Source organism: Protopterus annectens, chromosome 9.part0 (assembly GCF_019279795.1).
Source record: "Protopterus annectens isolate FY-2018-M chromosome 9.part0, PAN1.0, whole genome shotgun sequence".
Taxonomy (NCBI): Eukaryota; Metazoa; Chordata; order Ceratodontiformes; family Protopteridae; genus Protopterus; species Protopterus annectens.
In genome coordinates, this window is record NC_056743.1 from 1,260,863,072 (window position 1) to 1,260,879,421 (window position 16,350).

The 16,350-nt window shown below is 45.7% G+C and overlaps 1 protein-coding gene across 2 annotated transcripts in view; it reads left to right on the top strand.

Moving 5' to 3' along the window:
• LOC122811983 (sarcoplasmic/endoplasmic reticulum calcium ATPase 2-like) overlaps positions 1–16,350 on the top strand; it is a 1,984,788-nt gene that overhangs the window by 1,128,162 nt on the left and 840,276 nt on the right. For both annotated transcript variants that reach the window (XM_044084186.1, XM_044084187.1), the window contains exon 13: positions 6,721–6,846. In XM_044084186.1, coding sequence (XP_043940121.1) covers positions 6,721–6,846 — 126 coding nt within the window. The remainder of the gene's footprint in view (positions 1–6,720; positions 6,847–16,350) is intronic.

Here is a 16,350-nt window from a genome sequence, read left to right on the forward strand (position 1 = left end):
ACAGCCTGCGTCGATGCCCCAGCCAGTTCCACTGGAGGAACATGACCCTGTTGGTGAGCCCTCCTCATACAGTCCCGCTGAGGAGGTCCCTCACAAATGTAAGTATAAGAGGAGGCACTTGGACTCCCTCGAGTCCCTCACGGAAGACACCAGTTTAGAGGAAGGGGAAGGTTCCCCCAGGTCACCCCCCGAGGACGTCTCCTTTGGAGACATTATGGAAATACTACACCTAAAAGGGGGGTGGGTCAGCCCAAAAGCCTTCCTCGGATGAGTCGGTGTTTCTGGAGGCATTTGACGCAGGCCCGTCTACCTCTTGGGTGTCCCCTCCGGCCGACTCACCTGGTAGACCTCATTACTACCATGGCATGGAAGGAGCCGGACACTGTAGAGCCAATCCCCAGGAGACCAGATAAGATCCTCAGTCCCCCTGTGGATAGGACAGCGTGGAGTAAAGGTTCCCCGGTAGATGCCATGGTGGTGGCGGCTGCCTCCAAGAAGGAAGTGGCACAGGATAGTTCCTCGGTCCATCCTCCTGATAAGGAGTCTAGGATGATGGATCACATCGGAAAGTGGATGTTTGCTTCAGCTACCTTTTCCATAAGGGTGCTGAATTACTTGGCCCATGTGATTAGGCTTCAGCGGGATCTGGTGAAGGAATACGCTGATTCTCCCCCTGAGTCCATGTCGGCCAAGGACAAACGGACCTTCTCGACTCGCATGACCACTCTAAAATCTGTATCGAACACGTCTATGCAGCTACTTTCGCATGCCACAGAGGGGGCTGCTAGAGCCAGCGGATCAGGCATCGCCTTATGGCGTCACGCCTGGCTCCGACTTTGCAACTTTGTGGAACCCTTCAAGGCGTCCTTCGCGAACACTCCCTTCAGTTCTACCCTGTTTGGCAAGACAGTCCATGATACTTTGGACCAGAGCGAGAAAGACGGGAAGATGCTGTCTGCTGTCAGAATCTGCTTCTCGTCTCCTCAAAGTTCCTTTTCCAGGAACCAGAGAGGACAAAAGAAGATGTGGTTCCAGAAGTCTCAGCAGTCCAAGTATGCTCCGGACCCTTCGTCCTTCAGAGGCAGAGGGGGACAAGGTGGATGCCGGTCCAGAGGCAGAGGGGGGCCAAAGAAATTTGGGTCGCGAGAACCTTTCTCCGATGGACCCACGCAGCAACCCTGAGGGGTTGCCTGACTGCTCCTCTCTGGAGGCAGTCGGGGGGCATTTTTTGAAGCACCTGGCACTATGGGAGTCCATCAAGACAGATCGCTGGGTGCTTCGAATAATATCCAGAGGCTACTCTATTCCCTTCATAAATCTTCCTCCTCAATCGAGGCTCCTCCCCCGATGTTCCACCCAGTCCAGAGGGAGGCTGCAGCTTTAGAAATAAAGAAGCTGCTAGAAAAAAGAGCCCGTTCAGCATGTCCCCCCAGACCAGTCCGGGTTAGGCAATTACTCCAGGTTCTTTTTGGTGCCAAAAAAAGATGGGGGATCTTAAGACCAATTCTCGACCTTTCTACAATGAACCTCTTCGTTGCCAAGGAGAAATTTCGGATGGTCACTCTTCAATCCATTCTCCCCCTACTGCAGGAGAACGACTGGATGTGCTCCATAGACCTCAAGGATGCGTACTACGACATTCTCATGGACAGACGATCCAGGAGGTTTCTCCGCTTTCGGTTGGGGGCCAATCAGTCCTACCATTCGGCCTCACCACAGCCCCCAGGGTGTTCACCAAGGTCATGGCAGTTGTAGCGGCCCACCTGCGGCTTCAGGGAATACAGGTCTTTCCTTACCTGGACGACTGGCTCCTTGCCGCCTCCACTAGGCATCTACTCTGCTCAGCCAGGGATTGCTTCCTGCTCTTAGCCTCCCAGTTGGGGATCACCCTTCAACCAATGCAAGTCCTGGACTTCACAGGGGCCAGAATAGATACGCTTCAGACCAAGGCCTTCTTGATGGACAACCTTCGCAGCTTAACCCTTCATGTTCTAGCACTCCTTCAATCTCCAACCCCATCAGTGGAGTTAGTCCTGAGAGCCTTCGGGTCCATGGCAGCAGCAATCAACCTTTCGCCCTTAGCTCGCTTGCACATGAGGGTCCTCTAGTGGACATTGCAGGTCCAGTGGTCCATCCTTCAACACCCGTTGGACTCTCCGATCCCCCTCAGCAGAGTTTGCAGAAATTCCCTCATATGGTAGCTCCAATCTCGGGAGCTTCGGGAAGGATGACCGTTCATAATGCCACAACCCCAAGCCACGGTAACCACGGACGCTTCTCGCCTTGGGTGGGGGGGCATTGTATGGGCAGAACTGTCCAAGGTATGTGAACTCAAACAGAGACCGTTCTGCATATCAATGTTCTGGAGATGAGAGCAGTGCTTCTAGCGTTGCAAGCTCTTCATGCCTTTCTCCCTCCAGGGACTATTGCAATTCAGACAAACAACATGTCAGTGGTCTGGTACATCAACAAACAGGGGGGGACCAGGTCTTACCCTCTTTGCCGAGAGGCCATAATAGTTTGGGATTGGGCGATATCCACCGACCGTTTTCTGTTAGCAACGCACATTCCGGGTCGGTCCAACATCCTAGCAGACAAGCTGAGTCGAACTATCCTCTCGCCTTACAAGTGGTCTCTGAACCCCTTAGTAGCGAAACAGATCTTCCGCAAGTGGGGTCAGCCTTGCTGTGATCTCTTCGCATCGCCTTCAAATGCGAAGTGCAGTGAGTTTTTTGCTCTAATCCCCCCCCCCTGGGGGGAAAGCCCCAGAGACGTTCTAGTTCATGCTTGGCCATCCGGTCTTCTTTATGCTTATCCTCCTCTTCCATTAATGGCAACATTTTTTACAGAAAGCTCATTGGTTGGGGAACAAGATTATCCTCATAGCCCCAATTCTGGCCTCGTCAAACCTGGTTCCCATACCTACGGTCTCATCTCATAGCTCCTCTTTGGATCTTGGATCCAATCCCGGATCTGATTTCTCATCCCTCGGGATTAGAAACTCCAAATTTGGATGACCTCAAGCTCTCAGCTTGGTTGATTCAGTTCCATTAGTTGCCAGGACTCCCGGTATCTCGTCTGCAGTTAGATCCATCCCGGTAGCGGCGCATAAGCCTTCTACCAGGAAGGGTTACAACAGCAAATGGAAACGGTTTTTCATTTGGGCCTCGCTAAGAATTTGGATCCTTTCACTGCTCCCATTACAGCAGTGCTTGATTTCCTATCTCGTATTTTTCAGCAAGAGGCCAGTTCTTCTACTGTAAAGGTTCAAATGGCTGCCATTTCCCATTTTCACATTGGAGACAATCTTAGTCCTTTAGCGTCCACTAAGATTTGTAAGACCTTCTTAAAAGGAACCTTTCTTTTGAGACTTCCTACTAGGAACGCTGTTCCCCCATGGGACCTAACTTTGGTCCTTCAGGCTCTAACTGGACCACTCTTTGAACCTGCAGCTTCTGTTGATTTAAAATTCTTATGTTGGAAAACTGCTTTCTTAATAGCTATTACTTCAGCTAGAAGGGTGTCAGAACTCCAGGCCCTTTGTACTAAACCCCCATATCTTGTTTTCCATAAGGACAGAGTCGCTCTCAGGACTAACCCTTCCTTCTTACCTAAACTGGCTTCCGAGGCAAACATCAATCAGTCCATTAATCTGCCAGTTTTCTTCCCTAACTATCAGAATAAAGGGGAATACAAACTTCATTTGTTAGATGTTCATAGACAATTGCACTTTTACCTGCACAGAACAGCTGCCTTTCGCAAGTCAGAGCAGCTCTTTGTTTCCTTTGCAAAGCCTTTCTTGGGTAAGCCAGTGTCGAAGGTGACTCTAGATAGATGGATTTCTCACTGCATTTTGCTCACATACAAGATATCTGGTCTGCCAGAGCCCTTAGGGTTTCATGCCCATTCTACCCGTTCTATGGCTACTTCTGCTGAGTTCTGGTCAACAGTGCCCTTGGATGACATTTGTTCTGCGGCTACTTGGGCTTCTTCTCATACCTTTATCTCTCATTATAAATTTGATTTAATATCCAGAGGAAGGGCAGCTTTTGGCTCTGCAGTGATCCGGAATATCCTTCCTTGAGGACCTCCCATGTTTTTGGTAGCTGGGGACTCTGTCCCACAGGTTGCTGATCAAATGAAGTTATGCACTCAACACAACGTTCCATCTGAGTAGATAACTTCATTTGTCAGCAACCGACCCCCCCCCCCTTCCCCCCTAACCTGATTCTTTAGTTATCTGAATCCTAGAATGATCTCAGCTTTTGGTATTCTTTAGGTTAGGATGTTTCAGGTTGTTGTTTTGTCTAGGTGACATTGTATAATTGGGCAAACGCGATCTGAGGACTGGAAGGAGGTAGCAGGGTATTATGGGCAAGGGGAGGAGCTTGGAGCTTGGATCTTTAGCTTGGAAAGCTGCCGGCTTGGATCCAGGTTGGATCCGATACCCACAGGTTGCTGACAAATGAAGTTACCTACTCAGATGGAACGTTATGGTGAGTACATAACTTTTGTCTTTCATAGTTTGGGGATATAGATCCCACAAGAGAACTGAGCTGCACATAAACCAGCTGGATCTTCGGGCAGTACTTGTCCTAAGCCTGTAGACTAACAGCTGATGCAAACCTATACTGTTCTGGTTCAAAATCGAGCTTCTCATGTCATCCTTATTATTTAGAAAGCATAGGCTTACACCCCCTATACAGAGAACAAATTGCAGAGGTGGCAGTGACATTGCTTCTTAACCAGTCATGCTCTGGGAGAAGTGGTCATGTTATCACACACCATAAGACACTCCTCCAGTCCTGTTTTGGAGCACAGGCTTCAGGAATCTTGTTTGAGCAGTGACTTCTAGCCGTGGATAACCATTGAGATCAACCTGTTTGGCACAGAAGAGAATGTGATATTTTCCTACTTCTGCTTAATGCAACAAAGTAAGGAGAAACTTGATGATAGATGAGTTCTGTCTTGCATGTCAGGGGAGGTTCTTGTAACCCTTCCCACCGTTTCATCTGATTGTGGTTCTACTTGCAAATTTCAGGGAGGGATGAGCAAGCCTCATCCAATCTGCTCCTTTTGGACCAGGTAGGGTATGGTTTAAGACTTGCAGGCTGCTGACATTACAAGAAACCCTCATGGTACAAGCCATAAAATCTCCCATGGTTGTGGTGGCAGCAGGCTCCACTTTAGGCCTTGGCCTGTAATCTGGATTTTTAATTCTGTAGTACCTTCTGTCTGGGATTAACTGCATCAAGAAGCCATTGACTCAGCTTAAGTATTTTGCATTAACTGAATAAGATTTTCCAGTTTGAAGATAAGAGTATGATACCTTCACTGATGAGCATGCAGGTTATATTGGACTACTTGTATGATCTGAATGCCAGTTATTCCACAGGCAGGGTACGAGTTTTAAGCATTTCTGCTGATTGTGACTTTGTGGAGAGCAAGGTTGTGGCTCAGAATTTGATGATGAAACTGTTACTGAAAGAGCTTCTGTACATCCATTTTCCTTTGAAGAATGTTTTTCATTGTTGGTACTTGGAATTTTTATGGTTGATGAACTTGCCAGTCCCTCATTTTATTGATGGTCATCACCTTTGCTTGCTGAACTACGTAAGCTTCAGGCCCTCATTTGCAGAGAATCAGGTTTGGCTTTCACAAGGACAGTGTGTCCAGTAGGACTGATCTACATTTCCTCTCCAAAAAAAGTATGTCAGCATTTTTTAAAATGGTCAACCCATCTACTTGTTTACTTTCCAGGGGTAGGAACTGGGTAGAAGGACCCTCTTATTCTGGATATGTACTTCAAACTCCTTTTCTTCTAAAATTGGTGCATCAATTCTGTGAGATGAAGCAGCTGTTCATCTGCTTTGTTACTGGGGCAGAGGGGCTTGGCATATCTAGTCAATACCACTCTGTGTGGATTCCTAACTACATTGTCTCTTGTCCTCAGATGGCTCACTGCTTGTTAATACATGCTGCTGCCAAGTGCCAGTTCTTTCTTCAAAACTGCATCTGTTGTGGATGTGTGTGGCATGACTACAGTGTCACTGACTCATACCTTTACCAAGCATTATTGCATACACAGTGTGTGTAGAAGCTATGCCTTCTTTGGCATGGTAGTGCATCATGACTCTGTCTTTTGAGCCTTCACCTTTTGACCATCTTATGGCTTATGCCACAAGAAGTCCTGATATCCAGTATAATATACATGTACTTATTTGGAGGCTCTTTATTCCCCCCCCCCCCCCACACACACACACACCCTCGACTGGTTTCCCCTCCATCCGATGACTGCTTTTGGAGTTCTGTGTATATATTTTTGTACTATGTGTTTGATTTACAGGTTGCCTAACAAAATAGTAGTGGGCTGACCGACAAGAGCAGGGGCTAAACATGCTGTCTTACTCATGCTTGGTGTCATGGTGTGCATTAACAATAGGTGCATATGACCCTAAATAGGATAGAACAAATAGCTGAAATAATAGTGACAGAGGAGGAATTATCCCAGTGGCATGCCCACTGTGAATAGCTGTTTACAGGAGCATCTGATAATTTGAGTATGTTGTATGTTTATGGTATATAAAGCTAATGCTGTCGAGAACCTACTACATTTAATTTTTTGAAAATTGTCACTAATTCTACACTCTGCAGTTGTCTCATTCCCTGCATTCTAGAGAGGATAGCTGTATGACAAGTTAATGTTCTGCTTTGTTTCAGATGATTAAACACTTGATGAAAAAGGAGTTGACACTGGAATTCTCACGTGATCGGAAGTCTATGTCAGTGCTTTGCTCCCCCAACAAACCCTCCCGTTCTGCTTATGGCAGCAAGATGTTTGTCAAGGTGAGAACACACTGCTGTGTTATGCACTTTTTGGTAGAGCTGTATGGTGTAAGGTCTGTCTCAGTAAAACAGCCTTGTAGAGGTATTGGTGATTGTAGCATTGGTGTTCATGCATCCAGATGAGTTAATCTGGATTTACAAATCTGCTGTTTATTAGCTACAGATTTTATGTTGTATATAGGTTTAGTTATGTATTGGCATAACAAGCAAAAAATAGGCTTTGGTGTATTCATTGGGTGCAGGTTTTATTTCCACAAGCTCTTTTGCTTTCTGTGCAGACACAATCATGTCATTTCACAGTAAATTTTGGTGTGTCCGGGAACTGCTTTTTATGGAGTGTTTTACCTTTGAGAGATTGGTGTTACCTGTGAGAAATGTGCTGTGGATCTGGCATTAGTGACTGTAGAATAATGAACAAGTTTTGAGGCATATGAGACACGAAGACTCTTTGCACATTCGTATGTACATAAAACTCTAGGAGCATTGGAAAGCACATGAGTGACATGAGCACAGCAATATTGCTGCCTATAGTTTGTGTTACATTACTAGAGACTGCATTGGGTTATTTAGATATATCAGACTGCATAAAGTTTTGATGCGTTACTGTAGATGTCAGAGTACATTTTTATAAAAAAAGAATTAGTAAGTTGTTAGGTTTCTAGGAATTTTGTAGTTAACAGTTGGTATGGGTAACCATTTAAAATGTCTGGGCCCACTAGAGTGAGTCCTGAAATATGGAGACTAAATGACAGAAAGATTGGACATTAGTTAACATGACTGAATCACCTAGAGCCATATTTTACCCTGTCACAGTGCGCATTCTGTGATCCGTGTTTTCCTATCTTGAGGATACTGAGCACAACAGTAGATGCCCAAAATGGTTGGTCTGTACAACTCTTCTTCCTGTAGGGCACTATGTAGAGTCTGTGCTGCTATCCACAGCTCCATTCATTGGTGAGTTTGAGGTAGAAACACTCGGCATGTTTTTTGAAAATGGGAGAAACCCCATGAAGACCCAGGGAGAACATACAAACTCCACACAGGCATTGGTCGGAAGTCAGGATCGAACCTTGTGCATGGGAGGCGAAGACCTTAACCATTATGCCATCTGGTCTCACTGAACTCCAGTGAAATGATAGGGCAGTATTCATAATCTCAGCCTATGCCCCACAGCAGGGTTGTGATAGTGAGGAAAAGAGTACATTCAGACAGTATTTGCAGAACCTACTAGATAAAGCAGGACAACCTGAACTGGTGTTGCTAATAGTTGACTTGAATGCACATATCGGGGCAGACAGAACAGGATATGAGGACTGCCTGGGTCCACATGAGTGGGGCAACAGAAGTAAAGATGGAGAAGCCATTCTAGACTTCTGTCTGGCAAATGGCTTGATAGTAGTCAGCACATGCTTCAGAAAGAGAGACCGTCACAAAATCACATACAAGAGTAGCCAATATGCAACTCTGGTAGACTTCCTCCTAGTAAGAAAAAGGCACTGGGGTAGAATCCATGATTGCAAAGTCATCCCCAGTGAAAAGGTTGGCCCACAGCATAAACCACTAGTTGCCACAGTCAGCTGCAAGCAGTGGTCAGAGAATGCTCTAATGTCAACAGAAACCATGCTGAAGACCTGGAAGTTGAATGGAGAGAAAATTCAGCAGTTCAAGGATTTACTCAAGGCTCTAGCACCCCATGAAGAGGAGAAAATAGGTGGAGTTGAACAAGAATGGCAGTGCCTACAGTAGCATGTATTATGACTACAGAAAAGATATGTGGCTGAGCCAGGTACGGAAATAAGGTACATAAGGAAAGCTGGTGGTGGAATGCATAAGTCCAGGAAGTCATCAAAAGAAAGGAGGAGTACAGGAAGAAGTGGGAGATAGAAAAGACTGACCAGGTTAGGAAGGGCTACTGGTTGGCTAACAGAGAAGCTAAGAAAGGGCATCAGATGCACTCTACCAGCTTCTGGAAAGTGACTCCTTAAGCTGCAAAGAAGCTATATCAGGTTGCAAGGTAAAGACAGAAAGATAAAGAAGATAGTCAGAAACCCTTCATAAGGTATACCAGGAACAACCTGCTCACCAGTCCACAAGACATTAAAGGCAGATGGAAGGAGTATTTCCAGCAGCTTCTGAGTGAAGAAAACCCCACAGAAGCTATACTGCCCCAGAAACAGTCTACAATGGGAGAAGAAGAGGAGCCCACCCTAGAAGAAGCAAGAACAGCACGAAGGAAGATGAAGTCAGGGAAAGCAGCAGGCTCAGATGAGGTCACAGCAGATATGATAAAGATGCTGGGTGAGATAAGGGAGAAATGACTCTTGAGGGTGCTAATAGCAGTGTGGAGAGAAAGGCGTATCCCAGATGATTGGAGAATAAGCATGCTTGTGCCAGTGTACAAGAGCAAAAGGGGCATCCACAACTGTAGACAGTACATAGGCATCAAGCTCCTATCACATTCCATGAAAGTTCTGGAGAAAGTGATTGATAAACTGATATGCAGAGCAGTTCAGATTCAGATCACCATGCAGCATAATTGACCTGATGTTTGCAGTGAGACAGATACTTGAGCAGAAGCTAGAGATGAGGACAGAGTCCAACTTGGGCATTCCTAGACTTGGAGAAAGCATATGACAAGGTCCCAAGTAAGCTGATCTGGGCAGTACTGTGGTGGATTGAAGTCTCAGAAACATTGGAAGAATTAGTGCAGGCTATGTACAAGGACCCAATGACTCGAGTGCAAACCGTGTTCGGCCTCACATAGGGGTTCCCAGTGGGGAGTGGGTGTGCACTAGGGTTCAACTCTCAGCCCACTGCTGTTCATACTGGTGATGGACTACATTAGCAAGTGGGTCGGAGGGGACAGATCAACAAAGTTGCTGTATGCAGATGATGTGGCATTACAGGCAAACTCTGAGCTAGAACTTCAGCAAAGAATAGGAGAATAAAATGCAAAACTGAAGGCACATGGAATGAAACTAAGAACAGGGAAGACCGTGGTAATTGCAGCAAATTGTGGAAATCAGATAAAGCTGAGAATAGAGATAGAAAAGAAGATAGTAGAACAGGTAAACAGCTTCAAGTATCTGGGAGGGGTGGTTGAGGAGAAGGGAAGTCTGAATGAAGAGGTCAAAGCTAGAATCAGAGGGGCTGCAAGCCAACTGGCTTAGAGTGTCAAGTATAGTCTGTGACAGAAGAATGCCAAAGAAACTGAAAAGTAAGGTGTACAAGGCAGTGGTGCGACAGTACTACTGTATGGTACAGAAACTTGGGCAGTAAAGGCAGAACATTTGAAGAAGCTAGAGGTGATGGAAATGAAGTGCCTGGGAAGGGTGATGGGATGCACACTGTGGGACAGACAAAGAAATGAGGACATAAGAGCAGAAGCCAAAGTAGCTCCAATTGCAGAAGAGATCAAAGAGAACCAGTTACAGTGGATGTTCTTCGTTCCACATTGCTGCAGTCCTTACTATTGGGTAGTCCGCTGTCCAGTCGGCCCGAATACCAGAGTATATGGCTGACGTCGGTCAGGGCGCATTAGACTGCGTCAGCGTCAGGGTACTAATGCGCATGACCGACGTCATATCCTCAGTCTTTTTTGCCGCATGGTCCGATGCAGAAGCAGTTTTGCGAGTGCAGGTTGGCGTTCTGAAATATTTCCGAAGCCGGAGTTTCAGACCGAATCGGAGTTGGCTAAGTACCCCGTTGGGAACATTTTGGTTTATTCTTGCCTCAGTATTTAACCGGATGTCAGAAAAAGTGAATAACTGTATTTCTTGTGGGAAACAGATACCTCATAGGGATTACCATACCTTGTGTATACCTTGTTTAGGCCTGAGCACGGCGTTGTTGGATGCCGCTCTTGTGCTAGGTTTAACAAACGCACTATTAAGAGACGGTTAGACTGTGCCAGGTTAGTGTTTGGGAAGCGTTGCAATTATAAAATGCCGTTGGATGCTCCGACGCCCGCTTCGTCCAAGAAGCGCAAGGACAAAACAGCGAAGCCTAGGGTTGATGAACCGGCAGTCCCGGACGTCGGTTCTTTAGAAGGCTCAGTGGAGCCAGAGGTTTTGCCAGGAGTTTCTTTGTGGAGTCTCAGGCAGAGACTTTACTGTTACAGGATGTGCCTTCTCAGGAGGTAGGCCAGGCTGAGGGGGCTTCTCAGGTGACTGTTCTTCCCTCTCTTCCCAAGGTAGTTAGGGCCTTTCCTTCTGTTGCCAAAACTTCTTTGAGAGGTAGGCCAAGTTCAGCTTCAGTGGGGGCTTCTCCTAGCATTTCAGGTTCTGTGCCTAAGAAACATATGCTTAAAATGGCAGAAGATTTGATTACTATGATTAGAGGTTCTATGCCCCCTCCTGATAAGAGGCCTAGAGTGGAACCGGAGTTTGATAGTTTTGAACAGTGTTCAGAGGCTTCTGAGTCTTCTGCGGAAGATTTGCAGGAGTATCCTCCTTATTCTGATTCTTATGTGGATGATTCCACTCCTACAGCTTCTCCTCCTGAGGATTTCTCATTTTCAGAGACTCTGCATTCCATGAGGGAGCACTTTAAATGGGAAGGCCAGGATTACTCTGATTCAGGAAAAGGCTTAGGGAATTCTTGTTTTGCCCCAGCATAGGCCCTTAGCTATACCTCCTGTGTTGAATGTGGTGGAAGATGTTTTTGCAGAGGCTTCCCTGAACCCTGATTCTTTGCCTCCTGCTCCTGTTAAACCTGATCGGTACTATAGGGTGCCTGAAGCTCATAAGTATCTTTTTAAGAGTCCTAGGGCAGACCCGGAAACTGTTTCTCAGGGACCTAAAGGTGTTAAGGCCTCTGTGGTTAAAAACCCTGTTCCCACTGATAAAGAGGCAAGGGCTTTGGATAGATGGGGAAAGAAAGTGTATACTTCTTCCACTTTAGCCATGAGGGTGCTGAATTGTCAGTTTCACATGCTTAAATATCAAAATTATCTCCTTTCACAACTGAAATCTAAGGTGGATGCTTTGGCGGAAGGTATTGAGTGTAAAGAGTTGCTGGATTTAGTTCATGTGTCTGAACAAGTAGGTAAGCATTCTTTGCAATGTGGTTTTGATGCTGTACAGGCCTCCTCGAGGGTGGCTGCCACTAGTTCTGTTCTTCGCAGGCATGCCTGGTTGAGGGATCAGAATTTAGCTGAGCATGTTAAGACAAGGATTTTGGATGCTCCTTTACAGTCTGATGTGTTGTTTGGTTCCTGTGGAAGCAGTTTTAAAGAAAATGGAGGACAAAGCTAAGTCTATGCAAACTGTTAAAGATTTTTGCAGGTGCAGCCACCGAAGTTTAGTAGAAATTGGCCTACTAAGGGATGGACATATCCTGCTTATGATTCCCAGTCTAGGGGTAGGTCTAGACGTGGTAGGGGTAGAGCTCAAGGTTCTTTTAGGCCTAGAACAGGGAGTTCACCTGCTCAGACTTCTGGTGAGGGCAGGGTCAGTCCTTTCAAACAGACCCAATGACCTGCCTTTTCAGCTGCCAGTAGATTCTCGTCTGGCAGCTCCTTTGGGAGGAAGACTGTCTCTTTTCAAGGAAAATTGGGATTTAATTACTCACGACAGATGGGTGTTGGATATCATTCACCACGGTTACAGGTTTTATTTCCATACATTGCCCCTTTCAAAGGCATGCCAGGCGTTCCTCCTCTACAAAGGAAAGAGGCTCACAAGCAAATTTCTCAGTTACTCCAAATAGGGGCCATTCAGCCAGTCCCTGTATCAGAAAGGGGCCTAGGATTTTATTCTCGCCTGTTCCTAGTACCAAAGAAGGGGAACACGTGGAGACCAATTTTGGATTTATCTATCCTCAACACTTATCTGGACATTCCCAAGTTCAAGATGTTGACGTTACAACAGCTTTTACCTCTGCTGGGCAAAGATCACTGGATGGTAACTTTAGATCTCAAGGAAGCTTACCTTCATGTGCCTATAAGACTGAGTTGCAGGAAGTATCTGCGTTTTCGAGCTGGAAATTCTCATTATCAGTTCTCTGCATTGCCCTTTGGCTTATCTACTGCCCAGAGTATTCACAAAGGTTCTGGCTCCAGTGATAGCTTACTTCAGGCTAAAAGGAATTCAAATCTATCCTTACTTGGGCGACTGCCTGATTCTGGCTCAAGAAAAGGAAGACCTTCTACAGCATCTGGAATATGTTATAGCAGTGCTAAGATGCCTAGGGTATTCTGTGAGCGAAATAAAGTCCAGTCTAGTACCCTCTCAAGACATGTGCTTTCTGGGTGTGAGACTGAATACAGCAGCCCAGATGGCCTTTTAACCCCGGACAAACAAGAGTCTATCACTTTACTTCCATCAACTATCTCATCAGTCCGTGCTGACTGCAAGGACAGTCCTTCAAGCATTAGGGTTCATGGCATCTTGTATTCTGGTGCTTCCCAATGCCAAACTGCATATGAGGAAGCTACAATGGTATCTCAAAATGTATGGACACAGCACTGCCAGGATTTGGACACTGTCATTCAAATAATACCTTGCCTTCAAAAGAATTTTGTGGTGGGCTCAGGAATGTCACCTAAACAAGGGACTCTCTGTGACCCGGCCAGAGGCGAGTCAGATTTTAACGACAGATGCCTCGGACATTGCTTGGGGAGCTCATCTGAATGGAAAGTGGATACAAGACAAGTGGCCTGCCAGACTACAGCATCTACATATCAACATGAAGGAGATGTTAGCAGTCCAGTTTGCATTAATGGCTTTCAAGGAGTTACTTCTTCCAGGGCAGGTGTTGATTCTAACAGACAACACAACTGTCATGTGGTACATCAACAAGCAAGGGGAACACATTCTTATCCTCTATGCAGGCAAGCAATGATTTTATGGGAGACTGCGCTAAGCTTGCAACTAACTCTTCAGGCAAGGTTTCTGCCGAGCACAGAACTCCTTAGCAGATGTGTTAAGCAGACAAATCATGGATCCCCACGAGTGGAAACTGGATCTTCATGTATTTCAGAAATTGACAGTGTCATGGGGAACTCCAGACATAGATCTGTTCGCTTCTCCACTAAACCACCAGCTGCCAAAGTTTTGCACAAAGGGTTTCATCACACAGCTTGGAAAGTGGATGCTCTGTCTTTCAGTTGGAAAAACCTTCATGTGTATGCCTTTCCACCTCTGCCTCTTCTTCCAAAGGTGCTATTAAAAGTCAGACAAGACAAGCCAAGGATGATTTTGATAGCTCCAGATTGGCCTCGGCAACACTGGTACCCACTACTAAGGAGTCTGGTAAGGAAGCCTCCATGGCCTTTACCTTTGATTCCTCATCTGTTATCTCAGAAGGACGGTCATCTGCTCAATGTCAAGCTTCACTCTCTTCATCTAACAGCCTGGCATATTCTGTGTTGAAACACAGCAGGTCTCAACTTCCTCAACAAGTTTTAAATGTGATTATGGAAGCTAGAAGACCTAGTACAAGGAAAGTGTACGCAGAAAAATGGAAGAGATTTTTATTTTGGAGTACAGCAAAGAATTTGGAGATTTCTGAGCCTAATTTGAGTGTGGCTCTTCAATATCTTACTGAGTTATTGGACAAAGGTTTGTCCTTCTCTTCCATTAAGATTCATGCTGCAGCAATTTCAGCTCACTATGATTGTGACCCACCATTGTTTTCGCATCCTTTGTTCAAGCAGTTTCTTAGAGGGCAAAGAATATAAGACCCCACGTGAGCTCCTACTCCTGCTTGGGATCTCAATTTTGTGTTGGAAAAACTTACTCTACAACCTTTTGAGCCTGCGGCTACTGCTGAATTGAAATACTTGTCATGGAAGACTGCTTTTCTGTTGGCTATTACTTCTGCAAGAAGGGTGTCTGAGTTGCAGGCCCTTATGGCAGTAGAGCCCTTTTGATTTTCCATAAGGATAGGGTATCATTACGTACTAATCCTTCCTTTATGCCTAAGGTGGTTTCTAGTGTGGCTTTAAACCAAACTATTCATTTGCCTACTTTTATGCAGACCCCCAAAATAAAGGGGAAAAGATTTTGCACACTTTAGATGTACACAGGCAATTGCGTTATTATTTAAGCAGGACTAAGGATTTTAGGCAGTCTCAGCAGTTGTTTGTTTCTTTTGCTTTGAGTTCAGGGCAAGCCTGTGTCAAAACAAACTATTTCTAGGTGGATTGGGTTTTGCATTGCATTTTGTTATTCCCATCATGGCAAGGAGATTCCAGCTGGGATTAGGCCTCATTCCACTAGGGCTACTGCCACTTCAACAGCATTTCTAAGGGGGGTGGCAACTAAGGATATTTTGGAGGCAGCTACTTGGAGTTCAGTGCATACTTTCTCCAAGCATTATCACCTTCCTATCTACTCTAAGTCTAGGGCTGGTTTTGCCACAGCTGTTTTGCAAGGCATGTTGTCAGCTCCTACTTCTTTATGATTTGCCAGCCTCCCTTACCTCTGCTTTGGGATTCTACCCAATAGTAAGGACTGCAGCAATGTGGAGCGAAGAACATAGTACAGTTTTGTACCTACCATAAATGTAGATGTTCGAGGATCCACATTGCTGCAGTCCAATTCCCTCCTTCCCTCTCTGTTTAGGGGTGGTTGTGTAGGTGAGGTTATATGCTGATATTTTTGTATATATTTTTGTATATATTGTACATATTTTTGGTGCAGGTATTTTGGGCCTTGTCTTTTTAGGGTCTTCTGACATCTGGGGCAAGAAAAGACTGAGGATATGACGTCGGTCATGCGCATTAGTACCCTGACGTACTGGCGTCAGTCTAATGCGCCTGACCGGCGCCCATATACTCTGGTATTCGGGCCGACTGGACAGCGGACTACCCAATAGTAAGGACTGCAGCAATGTGGATCCTCGAACATCTACATTTATGGTAGGTACAAAACTGTACTTTTGGACACATGCAGAAAAGCAGAAGACAGTCTGGTGAGGAATATTTGAGACAGATAGGAAGAAGGTAAGAAGAAGCAGGGACGTCCAGCAACGAGGTGGATGGATTGTGTGAAATAAGATCAACAGTCAGGAATGAGTGTTGAAGAAGGCAGGAGCGTGTCACTGAATCTAGAGAGTTGGTGACAGTTAACACGAAACCCCGACCCCGTGTAGAAAACATGGGAAAAAGGGGCTGCTGATGATGAATGGCAGAAAGATTGGACTTGTACTAAGTCTGAGATGATATTTCTTTGAAAATTCCTTTTTCTCTGAGGTATAGCGATCTTGAAGTTGGTATATATAAGTCCAAGTTAATCTTCCTTATCCCTGAATGCAAGAATGAATATTCCATCACACTTTGCGTATCTTCCTCATTAATACTGAATGCAACCCCTGGACAAGATATCCAGACACTTTCAGCTGCTGAATTCAGCCTAAGGTTGACTTCTAGTAAACTAGGCTAGTTGTGGACCCATGGCCAGCAGGAACATATTGAGGCATACTGTTTGCCTGTATACACAGACCCCCCCCCCACACACACACACACACACACACACATCCAAATGCAGCTCATGCTGACCA